The sequence below is a fragment of the Bos javanicus genome, chromosome 16 (genome assembly GCF_032452875.1).
Source record: "Bos javanicus breed banteng chromosome 16, ARS-OSU_banteng_1.0, whole genome shotgun sequence".
Classification (NCBI taxonomy): Eukaryota; Metazoa; Chordata; class Mammalia; order Artiodactyla; family Bovidae; genus Bos; species Bos javanicus.
Genome location: NC_083883.1, coordinates 27779760 through 27798801, shown reverse-complemented (window position 1 = coordinate 27798801; position 19042 = coordinate 27779760). Strand labels below are relative to the sequence as shown.

At 48.9% G+C, this 19042-nt stretch overlaps 1 protein-coding gene across 1 annotated transcript in view; it reads right to left on the bottom strand.

The window, feature by feature from the left end:
- The window catches only part of CAPN2 (calpain 2), a 58401-nt gene that overhangs the window by 26060 nt on the left and 13299 nt on the right, over positions 1 to 19042 (bottom strand). Inside the window, exon 3 of the mRNA XM_061382311.1 lies at positions 865 to 983. Coding sequence (XP_061238295.1) covers positions 865 to 983 — 119 coding nt within the window. The remainder of the gene's footprint in view (positions 1 to 864; positions 984 to 19042) is intronic.

Sequence of the window (19042 nt, the reverse complement as noted above, 5' to 3'; positions counted from 1 at the left end):
GGCCCTGGGCGTAGGCTCCATGAGCCCACCCTGAAAAGAGGTGCTCCCTCCAGCCCTCGTCCTGCAGGTTCATCCTCACTGAGAAACCAAGGACATATGCTTGCCCCTCCCTCCGAGGCCACACCCTCCCCTCCTACCCTCTACCCTGCACCTTATACTTTAAAAAGTACTATTTCTCATTTACCAGCGTACAAGGAGGACAGTGAGCCTTACCTTAACATTTTGTCTCAGATCCCAAATAGCACACTTTTTTAAAAACTTGGGAACCACTTCCTGAGAACCCTGCCCTACCACCCTCCTCGCCTTTGCTGTCCTTACAGGGTCCCAGGTTGGTCGCAGGTCAGGGAGCTTCCTGATGTTCCTCAGGGTGCTTAGTAGAAGAGTATTGTTCTCGGCCCCTAGCATCTGCTCCTGGCCCCCAGGATCCATTCCTAACCTCCACACTTGCTCCTAGTACCCAGGACATGATCCTGGCCCTCAGGACCTGTTCGAATTGTGGTATTGGAGAAGACTCTTGAGAGTCCCTTGGACTGAAAGGAGATCAATCCAATCAATCCTAAAGCAAATCAACACTGAATATTCATTGGAAGGACTGATGCTAAAGCTCCAATACTTTGGCCACCTGATGCAAAGAGCCGACTCACTGGAAAAGACCCTGATGCCAGAAAAGATTGAAGGGAATGAGATGGTTGGATGGCATCACTGATTCAATAGACATGAGTTTGAGCAAACTCAGGAGATAGTGAAGGACAAGGAAGCCTGGTGTGCTGCAGTCCATGGAGTTGCAAAGAGTCAGACATGACTGAGCAACTGAATAACAACAACCAGGACGTGATGAGAAGCTTGAGCCAACTATTAAGTTACCTGGAAGTGGAAGATCCCCGCATAGTTCTCCTGGAAGCTCTGGTCCAGGGGGACAACTCGAGCCAGGATTTCTTCATTCAAAGTGAGGGAGGCAATTGCGGCCAGCAGCCAGCAGTCACCTGTGAATACAGCACAAGGAACTCTCAACAGAGGGGTCTCAGTGCCGAACAGCTTGTCACCAACTCTAGTGTTGGAAGCCTAAGGCCAACCTGGCCCAGATGCTCCAGCTGGTCCTCATGTGAGGGGTGTGGAGGAAGGCTGGGGTGATGCTTTGAGGGGACTGCTGAGGGAGAGACGTTTTCATTGTGATAGCAGTTGGGTGGAGATGGGAGAATTCATTCCCTGAAAGACGTAGACCCTGTGATGGCTAGACTGTGTCCTCACAGCTGGCTCCGTGCTCGGTCCGCTGGAGGTGCTCAGCAGTGAGCATGTGTGCAGTCAGGACGCCAACCTGGCAGAAGAGGCTGCTGAGAACACAGGCTTTAAAGGTGAGGTTGAGTGACAGGAAGAAAACATCGTGATGGATGGGAAGGGATCGAATATCATGCATCCTCTCCTGGGAAAAGGATGTAGCGGCAAGGGAGGAGAGGCCAGCAGGTGGCCCGACGGATGCAAATACAAGGGCCTGAGTCTGAGAAGGCACCTTGGGCTGGGCTGTCTTCGAGGATGGACAAGGACGTAGGAAGCCCTCTGCGGGGGGTGTGGGCACCACGCATGGGGAGTAAGGATGGAGACAACTAGATGGGCGGCTGGTCTGGCAGCCTGGCCTTGGTCTCAATGCCCTCCTCTCTGATACGTGGGTCATTCACGAGGTGTGATGAGAGCACGTGTGTAAAGCACGCACTCATTTCACGTGGTCAGAAGCAAGCTGATGGTGGGGAGAGGTCATGTTTTCCATGAGACAAAAGGTCTGACTGATGGAGGCTCTGGGGAAAAGATAAGGAAGTTTACTCCCTTAAGGAATGTGCACTTTCCTACAATTTCCGATGACAATAATAGGAAATTGCCTCAGATGAGTTTGATCTCCATGGCTGGGTTTCTTTTTATTAATTGGCAGATCTATTAAAAGTGTCGTGGGCTTCCACGTGGCACTAGTGGTAAACAATCTGTCTGCCAATGCAGGGTTCGAACATGGGTTCGATCCCTGGGTCAGGAAGGTCCCCTGGAGGAGGAAATGGCAACTCACTCCAGTATTCTTGCCTGGAAAATCCCATGGACAGGGGAGCCTTGCAGGCTATATATAGTCCATGGGGTCGCAAAGAGTTGGACACAGCCTAGTACACGTGCACACACACACACACGCACTAAAACTGCCACTGAAGTTCACCGTGATCTCTGATTTCTGCAGACTATTCGGTGTCCTGGTAGTTCTTGAACTGGATTGTCCTGCTAACACTTAGCAATGATGCTGTATGAGTAGCTCTGAGGCCTCTGTGTGCTACTGACAACCCTGTGGAAAGAGGGGGTCCACCCCTCCCTAATCAGTCAATCAGTAACCAAAGGAAGTTAAGTCACTTTGCTCCTTCAGTTGGGCAGGTGCAGTGGGTTCTCTGTAGTTTCCCACTCAGAGGCCATTGCTCCCCTTCTGGCACCACCAATGACCCTCTGAGAAGCAAGCTTCCCTGCCTCCTCCTTGCCTGTGAGGTTTGGGTGGCATGGACACTGCCCCCAGGTGGGAGGTAGGTGGGTCTCTAGCAAATAAGCAGCACGTTCCCTGGCTTCAGTGGTTGGCTCAGGGAAGGTGCTGTAACCCAACCAGAGCCAGGGGGAGGTATGAGGAGACCTCTCCTGGGGCTTTGGGGAGAGTGGACAGGTTCCTTCTTCTACTTCACTGGCTCTACAATGGTGTGTGGTCTACTGCTGCTGAAGCCATCTTGCAGCCAGCTCAAAGGAAGAGGGGCTGAAAGGTGGAGGAAGAAACCAGGCCCTGGTGTTATCGCTGGCTAGTTCCCTGGATCAAACTGTACCTGAAGCTGTATCTATTTGGACATCTATTACATGAACTGATCATGTCCCTATTTCCTTACCCATTAGCCCAGTTCCTGCCACTTGACTGCAAGGGGTGCATGGACGCTAGCCATTACTTATGAGGCCTTCCTATGTGCCAGTCACTGTTCCAAGAGATTCGGGTTCATCATCTCATTCATTTCCCACAGAAGCTCCATGATGGTGCTGCCACCATCTCCATGTTAAAGCTAAGGATAACAGGGCTTAGGTTAAATGCACTGCCAACTGTGAAACACTACAAGGAAGAGTTTAGAAGGTATGTTTGTCAGATCTCAGAAGACAACTTGTGGGTCAACTAGATCTTTATATAAACCAAACTAGAGACTCTTTGACACACTTAGAATAGGATCATGCAGAAAACTTGGCATTGAGAGGTTTTACTGCTGGCCATGGGGAGGAGCCCCTGATTGGTGGGGATGGAACTCTACACAGAGGAGCTTTCCTGGCCTGATTCCATATGCTGCCAGACAGGAACAAGATCGTCATTATAACAAACAACATTCAGCCTTTTCTGAGAACCCACCCTTCTCTCAGACTTTATCATATTATCTATCATTCCTAGAGGATGACGTCACCAAGTGCCAGCTGCTCTCAGAGTCAAGAGATCCTCCTTTTCAATCTATTCCCTCTCCTCCAAGCCAGACCTTCTTCTGACTCTAGTCCTTTGAGAACCTGGAGATGCCTGTGATTCTTATCTTTCTTGAGGTTATTTGAGATTTTCTCGGAATCTTGGAAAAGGATTTGGGTCTCTCAATACATGGAGGCAGACAGCCTTGCGGATAACATGGGCCCACGTGTAGGAATTTCAGTGGCATTTGTCCTGAAACCAGTTATTCCCATGGCTCCTGTGGATCCACCATAAAATCCCTGAGCATCCTCCGAAGAGCTTCCCTATCTGTCTGACTCTGGAGGGGCCATCTGAACGCCCTCCCAGTTCTGTTTCCCTCGGTACCAACAGGAGGATGGCCTTTACCTTGTGCATGCGTGTGGGCATCACACTGGTGTGTGTCTGCATGACCATTTGGTTGCTTTTTAGCCCTGGAGATCACAGCTGTCTATGCTGCTACTCAGGGGACAGTGACTGAATGCATGAAGGACTGGATTTGGGTAGTGGTACCATTTCTTTTTTTTTCCCTTTTTTCCTTTTTGTGGGTCATCCATCTAGGTCAGTGCTGGCCACACACCTCTCTCAGATTACTGCTCACCACCAGACCTGGATGCTCTTGCCACAGCCCAGAAATCAGTGGCCATGCCTCATGGCTCCCTGTTTTCTTTCTTCATGTCCCAGAACCTTTTTCCTGGTCACTCCAGGAAAGACCTCATCTCCCCTGGCCCTTCAGAGAGGATTGCTTTTTTGATCCTTTTCTATTCCAATCTAATTTGTTTCCTCTGATTATAAATTCTAGGATTTGTAATCCTAGAATGTTTCCTAGATGACAAAACTGTCCAAGAGGCAATTAAGAGATTTAAAATACTTTAAGAATTAAGTTACTTGCTTGAGGTTGCAGGTACTGGAAAGGGCAGAGCAGGGACCAGAGTCTGGACTCTTTTGCTTCCGCCAAAAGAAATGAGAGAAATAACAAGTAGCTAATATTTTGTGTGACATTTTGGAATTTACAAAATCATGGTTTACATTTTATTTGATCCTTACAGATATCTTTTGAGATGATTGTCCTTACAGTATTACTAATCACCTTTTTTGGATGAAGCTCAGGAAGTTTTGTGTTCTACCCAGTTGACAGGTCTTACATGCAAATTGTCTGAATCCACACCCTGGGTTTTGTTTAAAAAACATACCTTGCAAAATACTTCCTTTGGTTAACAGCATGACTCGTAACTAGGGAAAGAACCCACTAGGAATATCCAACTGCAATTCAAATTTAAAACTCAGTGGTAGGGGCTTCCCTGGCAGTCCAATGGTTAAAACTTTGCCTTCCAATGCAGCAGGTGGGTCCAATCTCTGATCGGGGAGATAAGATCCCACATGCCTTGAGGCCAAAAAGCCAAAACATAAAACAGAAACAATATTGTCATGAATTCAATAAAGACTTTAAAAATGGTCCATATCAAAAACATCTTTAAAAAAACCCCAAAACTAAGGGGTAACAAGCAGCGGCCTTCTGAAATCCTATATTGCATGTTAATATCCCAAAATCCTTGGCTCAGAAATATTAAAACATGTCACCTATTCAATGCAATGCAGTTCCCTAAGGCAACAGGAGGATGGCCTGTCATTGCACAGCCAAGCCCCTAGCACTAAGATCACAGCACAAGCAAGGGTAAACAAGAGTTAGATGCACTTTATGGTCAAAGGTTCAAAGGTTTTCATATATACACACATATAAGTGGCTCTAAGTCTTATTTCTAATAAGGTAGAAACATTTGAAATCCTATTTTATAATAGTATCAGTTCAGTTCAGTTGCTCAGTTGTGTCCAACTCTTTGTGACCCCATGAATCGCCACATGCCAGGCCTCCCTGTCCATCACCAACTCCCGGAGTTCACCCAAACCCACGTCCATCGAGTCAGTGGTACCACCCAGCCATCTCATCCTCTGTCGTCCCCTTTTCCTCCTGCCCCCAATCCCTCCCAGCATCAGAGTCTTTTCCAATGAGTCAGATCTTCGCATGAGGTGGTCCAAAGTATTGGAGTTTCAGCTTTAGCATCATTCCTTCCAAAGAAATCCCAGGGCTGATCTCCTTCAGAATGGACTGGTTGGATCTCCTTGCAGTCCAAGGACTCTCAAGAGTCTTCTCCAATACCACAGTTCAAAAGCATCAATTCTTCGGCGCTCAGCTTTCTTCACAGTCCAACTCTCACATCCATACATGACCACTGGAAAAACCATAGCCTTGACTAGATGGACCTTTGTTGGCAAAGAAATGTCTCTGCTTTTCAATATGCTGTCTAGGTTGGTCATAACTTTTCTCCCAAGGAGTAAGTGTCTTTTAATTTCATGGCTGCAGTCACCATCTGCAGTGATTTTGGAGCCCCCAAAAATAAAGTCTGACACTATTTCCACTGTTTCCCCATCTATTTGCCATGAAGTGATGGGACCAGATGCCATGATCTCAGTTTTCTAAATGTTGAGCTTTAAGCCAGCTTTTTCACTCTCCACTTTCACTTTCATCAAGAGGCTTTTTAGTTCCTGTTCACTTTCTGCCATAAGGGTGGTGTCATCTGCATATCTGAGGTTATTGATATTTATAATATACTTTTATATTATTTTATACTTCTGATTTCTTAAGTCCATCCCTCACCACACGCAGCAAAATATTTTTAACAAAGTTGGGAAGCTCCCTTACAAAACCTATTTTTTTTTTTTTTTGGCAGACAGCAAATTCCCTTTGGCTTTCTGTTTTACATATGGTAATGTATGTTTCCATGTTACTCTTTCCACACATCTCACCCTCTCCCCATGTCCATAAGTCTATTCTCTATGTCTGTTTCTTCACTGTTGCCCTGAAATTCTTCAGTACCATTTTTCTAGATTCTGTATATATGTGTTGCTGCTGCTGCTAAGTCGCTTCAGTCGTGTCCGACTCTGTGCGACCCCATAGACGGCAGCCCACCAGGCTCTGCTGTCCCTGGGATTCTCCAGGCAAGAACACTGGAGTGGGTTGCCGTTTCCTTCTCCAGTGCATGAAACTGAAAAGTGAAAGTGAAGTCGCTCAGTTGTGCACGACTCTTAGTGACCTCATGGACTGCAGCCTACCAGCTCCTCCGTCCATGGGATTTGCCAGGCAACTGGAGTGGGTTGCCATTGCTGGTATTTATCTTTCTCTTTCTGACTCACTTCACTCTGTATAATAGGTTGTAGGTACATCCACCTCATTAGAATGGCCCTCATCAAAACCTATTTTTAAAGTTTATTTATTATCTGTCCATATAAGCTTTCTCAGTAACAAAATCTGAAAACAATGGTTATAGCAGTTTGCATTCATGCAGACTTACTATGTGCCAGGCCCTGTGCTAAAATGCTTTACATGTACTGTGAGCAAAAAAAGTATCACCTGTCACTTAGTAAACAAAGAATGTTGTTGCCGTCAAACCATCAGCCACTGCAGCGGCCCTGCCAGTGAGCCCTGAGGGAAAATCAGCATGGAGAAGACTGGGACACTGGTCCTAGACAGTTAGGATGCATACCTAAGGAGTAACTTCAACGAGCCCAGACTCTTGCATCTTCTCATGCATAGAAAAGCACTGAAATCATTAACTTGAGAGTCTGCTTTTTATGATTAGCAGTAATATTTTAATGTTCAAATCCATGTTTTGTTTTGTTTTTCAGCAAACCCCCTATATATCCTGCATATCCTCCCTTATGTCTTTGGAATGATTCCTCAGAGCTAGCTGAGAGGTTGTCTCCCAGACTACAGTCCTCAGTAACGTCCCCGAATAAAACATAACTCACAACTTTGAGGTTGTGTGGCTTTTTTTTTTTTTTAACTTGAAAGTATCATGAAGTTGCCACAAAACAATTTGAGAGGGACTTTCCTGTTGGTCCAGTGGTTAAGAATCTGCCTGCCAGTGTGGGGGACATGGATTCAATCCCTGGTCCAGGAAGATCCTACATGCCGTGAGGCAATTAAGCCCAGCCACAGCTGCTGAAGTTTTCACTCTAGAGTCCATTCTCTGCAACAAGAGAACCCACCACAAGGAGAAGCCTGCGCAGCGCAACTAGAGAAGACCCTCACACAGCAATGAAGACCCAATGCAGCTAAAAAAAAAAAAAAAAAAAAGCTAAAAACCAAAACAAAACCCATTTGATATCGGTGGGCACTGTTACCACCTTCTGTAAGGAGACTGGGTGGCTCACCCCAAGGCCCCAGCTAATGAATGGCTGTCAGGCCTGTCTGAGCAAAGCACACTCTGTTAATGCATAATCGGAACAGTCTCCTTGGCAAATAGGTGTCAATTTCTAATTCACTTAGTTCCCAGGACATGGTCCTGGGGGCTTTTGTCCTTGAGAGGTGACTCCATTATGTGTCAGCATTTGGGCTGCTCAGTGTTTTTTCTTTCTAGTTTCCTGCTCACTCCACCTGGATGGCCACACCTGCCTGAGGGTTTTCTCGCCACAAGGAAACCTGCTGGGTTCCCCCTACCAAGGTCAGAATCTACCCATCCTACAATGGTTTAAAAAAACCCATCTGCTCTGGGTAACCCCATGGTGACCTGCTCCTGCAGAGGTGAGCAGGGTGGAGAGGAGGCACTGGAGTCTCCTTCTGGCACAGCCTGTTTGGGTCGGCCACGTTGGGGTCTGGGTAAAACCAGGCTGGCTGGTACAGGCCAGGCCAGATGATCCACTGACCTCTGAGGCTCCAGCTCACCTGTGGTTCTAACTGGTTTGAGAGGATGCCTGCCAGTGACCAAGGCCTCTCCTGGAATGCTGCCACATGGATGGGGCTTGAAAAAGAAAGATCCGGTGTGTACTTCTATAGATGTTTAAATTACATGTCTATAAGAGACTCTGAAAGTAAAAATGGCTCAGTCGTGTGTGACTGTTTGTGACCCCATGGAGTGTAGCCCACCAGGCTCCTCTGCCCATGGAATTTTCTAGGCAAGAGTACTGGAGTGGGTTGCCATTTCCTCCTCCAGGGGATCTTCCTGACCCAGGGATCCAACCCATGTCTCTTGCATCTACTGTATTGGCAGGCAGGTTCTTTTTTTTTTTAATTATTTTTAAATTTTAATTGGAGGCTAATTACTTTACAATATTGTGGTGGTTTTTGCTACACAGTCACATGAATCAGCCATGGGTGTACATGTGTTCCCCATCCTGAACCTCCCTCCCAACTCCCTCCCCATCCCATCCCTCAGGGTCCTCCCAGTGCACCAGCCCTGAGCACCCTGTCTCATACATCGAACCTGGACTGGCGATCTATTTCACATATGATAGTATACATGTTTCAGTGCTATTCTCTTAAATCATCTCACCCTCACCTTCTCCCACAGAGTCCAAAAGTCTATTCTTTACATCTGTGTCTCTTTTGCTGTCTCGTATATAAGGTCATCATTACCATCTTTCTAAATTCCATATATATGCCTTAATATACTGTATTGGTGTTTTTCTTTCTGGTAGGCAGGTTCTTTACCACTAGCGCCATCTAGGAATCCTGGGAGGGATGGTTATGCCTCCTCATTCACTTGCAGAGGCTTCCAGCCAGGCTGTTTATGTCCAACAGTGTTCAAAGCTTCTCTGACTAGTGTGATCTGTCCTCCACCAGCTGTTCACCCTTAGAATTAACTCCAAGGGCATCATACAGCCTGCATAGACAATCATTTACTCCATTTACACTGTGGCCCACATTCTTGGCTAGAAAAATTCATCATCATAAAATTGCTACTTCCTGTTAAGCCAGTCTATAAATCTAATGCAATCCCAATAAAAATAGCAAGAGGATTTTTAAAAAATTGGAACACAGCTGATTCCAAAATTTACTGGGAAAAAATAAACATGAAGCCTAGCCAGCAAAAAATCTAAATATCTATTAGATATTAAAACACACACATAATAAATAAAATAGTACAGAACTTGTGCATGAACATAGAGATACATAAATGCACTGAATAGAAAGTCCAGAAATAGTTCCAAACATAGAAATTTAGTAAAGATAAGTTATTCACAAATGAAATTGGAATAACTGAGTACCCATCTAGAAAAAAAGTCAAATTATAGCTCATCTTGTCTTGGGAATAAATTCTAAATGGAATAACATTTACATATAAATATAATATTATACATCTTAACTATATACTTTATATTTTTATGTATTATATGTAAATATTATAAGTCTATCCATTTGTATTATCTACATATTTTTGCTTATGTATTTATGTGATATACTGTTATATTTTAATACAGTCACAATATGATCAATCTAGCCATTTGTATTATTGACATGTTTATTCATGTATTTATATGATATACTGTTATGTCTTAATATAAATTCATGCTATGATAGCATTATAATATTTTTATAAATCCATATATTCTATAAGAGATAATGGGAGAATTCTTTTATAACCTTAGAGTGGAGATATCATCAAATTACAACCTAGAGGTCATAAAATATTCTAAGAAGTATTCTTTAGGTCTTTTTATTTCTTGTGGACAGTACAGTGTTAAACAGTCTTTATTTTTTTTGGCTGTGCGAGGTCTTCGAGGCTGCAGGCTTTTCTGTAGTTCTGACAGTGGGGGGCTACTCTTTCGTCGTGGTGTGCAGGCCTCTCCCTGTGGGGTCCTCTCCTGTTGCAGAGCACAGGCTGGAAGGCAAGCTCACTTCAGTAGGTGCTGCGCATGGGCTCAGCAGTTGTGGTGCATGGACTTAGCTGTTCTGAGGTGTGTGAGATCTTCCCAGATCAGGGAAGGAATCCACGTCTTCTGCACTGGCAGGTGGATTCTTTACCACTGAGCCACCAGGGAAGCCCACAACAGCTTTTAAATTAGTCCACTGAGTAAGGTTGCTGCTAATGGATTTTAAAAGCCATAAAATGTTTAAATGATAAACTTAACTACATTAAAGTAAAAAAAAAACAAAAAACGACATGCTAAACAAATCACAATAAGCAAAGTCAAACTAAAAAATAACAGGGAAAAATATCTGTTACTCAGATCCCAGACCAAAAGTTATGTATAAATCTTCTCAGTATTTAATGAGAAAAAAATGAAAGCTCAATAGAAAAATGGGCAACGGCATCAACAGAGTCAATGGGAAAAGGAAAAATTAATGGCTCTTAAACATATTAAAAGGCACTTACCCTCACTCATCATAGAAGAAGCATAAAGTAAAACTACACTGAGATACCATTTTCACCCTTGGGATTGCCAAGGTCAAAGCGTGATGACCTGGAGAGGTTGTGGGAGAATGTACATCCTCAGTCCTGACAAAGGCAGTTTGAGGCTATTGTTGATGTGCTCCAGTAATATCATATGTAGTCATCTCCCTACAGACATTCTCACAAGAGAAATGATGTATGTACAAGTTTATTTACTGCAGCGCTCGCTGCAACAGAAAAGTCTGAAACAAGGTAAATCTCCATCCACAGAGGAGAGGTGAAACAAACTATTGTCCTTCTCCAGGGATAGTCTATGCGGCCATAAGAAGGAATGAAGACGCTCCCTGTTGATACAGAATGATCCCCAAGATGTGCTATGTGAAACAAAGCAAGTGCAAAACAACAACAACAAGAGGAAACAGAAAAAGAGAAGATGGGGGCGCCCTGTATTTGCCTCCCTTTTCTAATTCATATCTTCACAATCTGAAGTTATTTGGGAGGGATTGGGGGCAGGAGGAGAAGGGGACGACAGAGGATGAGATGGCTGGATGGCATCATTGACTCGATGGACGTGAGTCTCAGTGAACTCTGGGAGTTGGTGATGGACAGGGAGGCCTGGCGTGCTGCGATTCATGGGGTCGCAAAGAGTCGGACACGACTGAGCGACTGATCTGATATAGAAGAGAAACATGTTCTTCTATAAGCTTAGATTGTGGTTTTATTACCATAAACTCTAGTTTATTGCCCTCAATAGATAATTGGTTAGGTTAATACTTGCAGTGAAAAAAAATGAAGCTTAATATCAATTACTCTAAATGAAAATTATTTTTGGCAGAAGTTTTCTATAATAATTGCTCCATAGTCAATAAGAACCCTGGAGGAGGGCATGGCAACCCACTCCAGTATTCTTGCCTAGAGAATCCCTATAGACAGAGGAGCCTGGTAGGCTGCAGTCCATGGGGTTGCAAAGAGTCAGACAGGACTGAGCGACCAAGCACAGCACAGTCGAGAAGAACAGTCGATCAAGTCACTTACTCCCGTGTCCGCCAAAGTGTGTTCTGTAGAAACCAGTTCCTCAGGTTAACAGATGTTCCTTCAGAAATGTGTTCAGTGGTCAGATAAGTTTGGGAAATGCAAAGCTAACTAGGTCAGGTGTGGAGACATTCAGACTCTTTCAATAATTATACATGGTGACCTCCCCAAAGCAGGGCCGTGGATGGCTCTGCAGTAAAGTACCCGCCTGCAACGCAGGAGACACAGGAGATGCGGGTTTGATCGCTGGGTCGGGAAAGATCTCCTGGAGGAGGAAATGGCAACCCATTCCAGTATTCTTGCCTGGAAAACCCCATGGACAGAGGAGCCTGGCAGGCCGTAGTCCATGGGGTCAAGAGTTGGACACGACTGAACTCATGCACACATACTTTAGAACTTGTTTTGCTATAAGACACACACACACACACAAACATGTATATAAATATATGCTTTTGGGGTGAGGGGGTAAAGCCAAAAAAATTTCTGAGGAATGAGGCGTGGTATATCTAAATACCAATACATTCTGACTCACCACCTCTCCTCTGCCTTTCTCATCCTAGGAGCCTGATACCTGCCTTGGTCTGTCCTGAGGCCTGAACACAAGCAGGGACGAGTGTCAGAGCTGGGTCACTATGGGTCCCTGACTGCCCTGGCTGCTGGTGACATTTCCTTTCAGCAGGCGGCTCCTGGCCAAGTCCCTCCCTGAGGCAGCATCAGGGTCCTGCCCAGAGGTTCCCAAACCACACCAAAGCCTGACCGCAGGCTGGACAGACCGGCTATTCCAACATCCGGGCTCCCCCCACACTCGGCTCAGCCTCTGCTCCTCCTTTCAGTCCTGGGAGACACTCGGCCAGTCCAGGCCTGCCAGGCTGGGGAGGGGGGCTGGGGGATTTTCTGTTCCGCTTTGCACCCTTAAAGCTCACCTGGTGCCCAACAGCCTCCTGCCTGGTCAAGCAGGGGCTTGCTGGCCCTTCCTCCCAACACCGGCACCACATCCAGACTTAACTCCCAGGAAGAGACAGTCCTCACTCCACATGGAGAGGGGACCTAGAATGCAAGTGCCCCGGGAAAGGGAACTGTGGATTCAAATGCCCTCACGTGAAAATGACTGAGCCCAGGTCAGTGGGGGGGATGAGAGAGGTGGTGTTCTGGGAATCTGGAGCAGGCTGGGGGTGGGGGACAAGTGGAAAGCAGGATAGAAAGGAAATCACCCAGGGGAGGGGATCCAGGGCCTCAAGCCAGACTTGCCCCTTGATTTTGGACGTAGGCGGGCACTGCCCTGCCCAGTGGGGACCTCTGGATCCCTGTAACGGGCGTGTCTCACTGGAGGTTGTGTTCATGCCTATTTCCTCAAAGAACTGCCTCACTGCCCCCTCATCTTGCCTTGCACCGCATTCTCTCGCCTTCCCACACCCCTTTTTGCCTCCAGCACCAGGAAACCTCCGTGCCAACTCCACCCTCTGGGGATTCCTCAGAGGCTGGCTCTTGGCTGCCCTGTCAGTCCCCTTTGGCTGGGTTTTCTCCTCCAACCCAGGCCCTTGGGATTGTCCTTTCAGCAAGACTTCCTCTACAAGTCGGGTTCATGATGTCCTAGGGGCCTGCTCTACAGCTAAAAGGAGGTGCACAAACCCACAGGCAGGGTGCCTGCCGCCTGGGAGCGCTGACCTGCTGGAGGAGAACCTCGGGGCCGGCAGCACCTGGGTTGATGGTTCGCCTACCGAGGGGTTCGCCTACCGAGGAGGTTAGAAGAGCCCCAGCCACCAGACACAAGGAAGGGGCTCCGTGGGCGCCCACACTCCCCCCAGGCAATCCCAAAACCAGAAGGGAAAGACCCCCTGGATAGAGCTGGGAGGGCAGATCTGGATATGAATCCTGACCTCGCCACTTAAGACTGTGTGATCTCGGACACCTTTCTTAATTCCTCTGAGACCATGTTTTCTCAGCTGTGAAGTGGGTAAAAGACACACATACCCTCAAAGGGTTGTTAGGATCCGACGGAAAAGGGAAACTAGGGTTCCTGGCTGGGTTTCAGAGATCTGTAACCCAGAGACACGGTGTGCACATTTTGCCTGTAAGCAAACACAGGCATTTTCCAGGGAGGAGTCAGGTTTCACCCCCCTTTCATACCCCGAAAGTTAAATAACACCAGAGCTGACACTGAGTTCCAATCCTGGCTTTGACTGGGGGCATACTACTCTCTGTGTGCCTGTTTTCTCATGTATACATGGGCTTCATAATAGGGAGCTGTCTCGAGTTGAGAATTAAATGCAAGAACATAAGCATTTAGAACACTGTCTATAGGTGGTGGCTGTTTTTAATCTTCTAACATTATAGAAGAGAAACCTGAGGCCTGGAAGAGGCGAAGTCTTGACCGAGGATGCGTTATGCACCAAACATTGGCCACAGCAGGCTGCGCTGTTTCGGAAAGGGTGACAGCTCAGGATGGGGGGGTGCAGGAAGATGGGAGTGAGGAGGGAGGGGAGCCCCCAGGGTGGGGAGGAGGAGGGGGTGAGAGGGGAAGGACTGAGACCACTAGCGCCTGTGGGCCTGATCATTGTGAGCCCCGGAAAACTCGTCCAAAGTAAGGGGGCGGGGAGGAGGTGTAAATAAAGGTGAAGCGTGAGCACTGATGGGGGTGTAGATCCAAATGCATTCACTCAAAACCCCAGAAAGACAGAGAGATTCCCTGCTGGCTCAGTCGGTAAAGAATATGCCTATCAATGCAGGAGATTCAGGTTTGAGCCCTTGGTGGGGAAGATCCCCTAGAAAAGGAAATGGCAACCTATTCCAGCAGTCTTGCCTGGGTAATCCCATGGACAGAGGAGTCTGGTGGGCTACATACAGTCCATGGGGTCACAAGAGTCGGACGCAACTTATCGACTCAACTGCCACCACTCACCTTCACCCCCCCCACCCCTGCCTCGCCTGGGACTGTGGCAGCTGTCCCTCTCTACTCCCAGTGCAGGACTGGGAACTGAGTACCACCCCTCTGGGCTGAGGCTGGTTTGGTGGTCTCTTCTCTGCTCTGTCCCCTCGCAGAACCCAGGAGCCTCCTCCTGTGTCTGCAGTTTGATAATCGCTTTCTCTCCCTGCACGCCTTTCCCAGGCGTTTTCCGCACAAAACTTCTACTACCTTTGTGCCCACAGCAGAAGAGGATTCGTCAGTTCAGTTCAGTCGTTCTGAACTGAACGTCAGTCGTTCAGTCGTGTCTGACTCTTTGCGACCCCATGGAATGCAGCACACCAGGCCTCCATGTCCGTCACCAACTCCCAGAGTTGACTCAAACTTATGTTCACTGAGTCGGTGATGCCATCCAACCATCTCATCCTCTCTTGTCCCCTTCTCCTCCCACCTTCAATCTTTCCCAGCATCAGAGTCTTTTCCAGTGAGTCGGTTCTTCACATCAGGTGGCCAAAGTATTGGAGTTTCAGCTTCAGCATCAGTCCTTCCAATGAATATTCATGTTAGCTTTAATTTTTTTACTTTAATTTTTTCAGTAGTTCAATGACTACCTCGTGTCTTCTCTCTGGCCCACCCTCGGGCACCTGCCAAGATTACTTAGGCCACTTTTGCTCAAGGGACCCCAGGGAATACCCTGAAAGTTCAAACTTCCCCCTCCCTCCCCTTCTAATTTGTTGGGAAAGGAGGTCTGAGCAGGATTTTGGCTGTTAAGCACAGCTGCCGCACCCTTCTGGACTCAGGCACCTGGATAAAGGTCTAACTGTCCCTAGCCGGGCTGCCCTCCCCCGGCTCCTGCACAGCCTCACCGTGACCCTGACCATGTACACACAGGCTTCCCTCTGCGGTGCACACTCGGCCACACCCAGACCCCCACCCGCTGAGCACACAGCACCCCCAGGCAGACCTCGTGAATGGCTCCTTTAAGCTCCAGAGCCCTCTTCTGTAAAGGTAAATACATGTAGAGCCATGTGGGTAAATTTCCAGAGCCGTGCTCCCTGGGCCTCTGTGTCTGGTCCTGAGGGTCAGCGCTGAGCACCGGCCAGGCCACCTGGGGCCCGCTGCGGGGAGTGGAACGGTGACGAGGATTGTATTTGCGGCTGCTGGAAATTTTTCCAAGAGCGGAGCAGGCTATTTGTTTATGCCTTCTCCTCCTTTCTCTCCCACCATCACTGTCTTCCCTCCAACCACAGGGAAGTGGAGCAGAGAAGCTGGGAGATGCTGGCTCCCTGCTCACCTGTCCCACGGCAGCTCTATTACTCTAGGGAGAGGTGCCTGCTGACGGTCCCAGGAGAATGGCAGCTCTACGAGGGGCCGGGACCCTGTCTCCGTGGAGCACGTGCTCCGGGAAGCAACAGACGTCTCAGAGAAAGAGACAGAGTCCGAAGCCCAGGGCTGGCCTCCCAGGGCCCTCTCTGCCTTCTTGGCCAGACCGGCGCCTCTGAGCACCTGTCCTTGCACTGACCCTGCATACGTGCTGCTTTTTTTCCTCCCATCTGGGCTCAAACTCCCTGTTCCCGTGGTCCCTCCTGAGCCAGGTCTAGAGAAGGATAGAGCTTCCTCTCCAGGGTTCATCAGACAGCAAGGGGGATGATGATCAAAGAAGATGGATTAGAAGAGATGGGGGCGGGGGGAGGTGAACATCGAGCCTCAAGTCCAAACAGGGCACATGGGCTGTAGCGGGGTGGGGCTCGAGGAGGGGAGCTTAGACTGGTCCTGAGAGGGAGTGGAGGTGGGGCGGGAAGAACTTGCAGGGAGAGGCAAGGTCCAGTGCAGATGCCGAAAGGTATGGGGGGCGTGGCACCATCCAGGAGCGTGGAAAGCAGGCCAGAGCCTCAGTGAGGATGCTGGGAGGATGGAGGCTGGACACGGGTTATCCAGAGTCTGAACTGACCCCCGAGGGAAATTAACCTGAGGTTCCTTTTCACCCTTTCTTCTTCTGCACAGACCCTCCAGGCACAAGAAAATAACACTTGCACCTTCCAGAAAGGGCTTCTCCCGGCTGGGGAAGAAGGACCCAAGGATCGAACCCGGGTCTTCTGCGTTGCAGGCAGATTCTTTACCAGCTGAGCCAGTAGGGAAGCCCTGGAGAGAAAGTAAGGACGCAGAACAGAGAGGACTGGATGGATGGGGGGAAAGTGGTGGTGGGGGGGAGTGGGGAGAGGCAGAGACAAGAAGAGGCCGGTGTAGAGAAAGGACTGTGACGTTTTTTGTTGTTGCTGTTTGTTTTCTTTTGCCTAAAGTCCAGTCCACTGATCTTCCTGTCATGGGCACCCAGTAAAGCTGGCTGAATGGAAGCAGAGAGGGTCTCAGGGCTGGGCGGGGTGTCCCAGGAAAGCTCGGTGGGTGAAGGGAGTCCAGAAACTGGGAGCACCAGCCCAGCCAGCTCAGTGCCCCTCCGCCCTGCACACCGGGAAGCCCCGGAGAACACACCCGCCCCAACCACAATGGGCTTGTGTCCGAGCAGCCTTGGGTCACCACTGTGGTGAAGGAAGGACAAGGCCATTATGCAAAGGGGAGGAACCGTGGCATCTTCCAAAAATGGCAGCCTCAATATTTCTGGTTGCACGTGTTCTTCTGGAGCCTTGCCCATCCCCACCACGGGGTGGAATCTGCGTTCTCCCCTTGAACCTGGTGGGCCTCTGTCTATCTCGATGAACAGGCATGGCAGGAGGGATGCTTCCTGACTTCTAGGGCTCTCTACAACTTCTGTGTAAGAGGGTGAGCTCCCTTAAAGCCCCCGTGGAAGACACCACACAGGAGGCAGAGAGACCCCGGAGCTTCAGCTGACCAGCCTCCAGCCTAGACACCAACCTGTGGCTGAGGGATCTTCAGGTGCCCCCCAGCCCCATCCACCCCAACCCCATGGGAGACCCCAAGAGAATGCCCTGGCTGAGCCCAGTCATCCTTCAGAACCACAAGAGAGAACAAGAAAATGATTGCTATTGTTTCAAGCCTTTGATGGTGGGAGGCAGGTTGCTAAACAACAGATACAGGTGTAAGGAGACCAGGACCTTCCTGAAATCTGTGCCTGGCCAGGGGCAGTGAGATGTACCTGCCAACTAACAGAGAGGAGTCCACATGGAGAGATGTCAGTGCGAGGATGCTGACATCCAGTCACTCCAAGGTCCCGGGGGCACCCCAGTACCCGAGATGCATTGCACATGCCTGGTCCAGGAAGCTGGCACGATAGATGGCCCTGCCAGGGGGAGTATCCCCGAGATGCAGGAGGGCTAATCTCCTTTGCTGCAGCAGCTCCCCAGAGGAGGGCTGGAGCTTTTCTCCCACAGGGTCAAACATCCCAGCAATGCCGCCCTGACTGCGGCTCCATATTGTTTCCTCTTTCCCTAGGATGACGCCTGCTCCTAACTGTGGCTGGCACTGTGTGGAGTCTTCACCAGTTCCCAGCACAGGCATCGCACCCTGGGTGCCCAGTGACCACCCTCCATCTGCCCCATGGTACTTAATGCCTCCCTAGTCTCCTTCTCCTCCTGGGTCTATCACGGTATCCCCCAGGAACATTTTTGCTCCCTCTACCCCCAAGGGACGTTTGGCACTGTCTGGGGACATTTTTGGTTGCCATGCTTGGGGAGTGGGGTGCCAGTTCATCTTGCAGGCAGAGGCTGGGAGCGTGCCATGCAGCCTGCAGCACTCAGGACAGCCCCCGGGACGGAGAATGACCCAGTCCCAACTGTCAGCTGTGCTGGGGCCAGGAAACCCTGCTCTCTCTTGAGTCCTGCTTGCCTCGCATTTCATCCCTATAGTACTTTGTTCCTTTGCTTTCCATGGTGACGGCTAGATACATGACCCTTCCTGAGACTGAGATACTGGTATGTGCTTCCCAGGTGGTTTGGTGGTAATGAATCCACCTGCCAATGCAAGAAATGCAGGTTTGATCCCTGGGTCAGAAGATCACCTGCAGAAGAAAATGGCAACCCACTCCAGTATTCCTGTCTGGGAAATCCCAAGGACAGAGGAGCTTGGTGGGCTACAGTCTATGGGGTCACAAAAGAATTAGACACAATTTAGTGCAGAAACGAGACACTGGTATCTAACAATCTCCAGCAGGCCTGATGCCCTGCTGACGGGACGAATCTCTTTTGGCCGAGGCAGCCTGGTGAGTCTCAGCTTTGGAATGGAGGGGAAGGAAGTCCCAAGGAGCCAATGGTGCCCCCACTCTGGGCGCTGGTGGTGGTGGGGGGGTTCCTAAACGAAGCGTACACTCTGCCAGGACCCGGCCGGAGAGATGAGTCCCAAGGGGCCGCCCCTTCCGTGACTGCTTCCTTGCCTGGAGCAGCCCAGAAAAGGGTGCCCCCAACCAGAATGATGCTTCCATACAATCACATCACATTGTATTAGCGCTGTCAGGGGCAGGAGGGGGAGTGGGGCGGGGAGGGGGGTGCT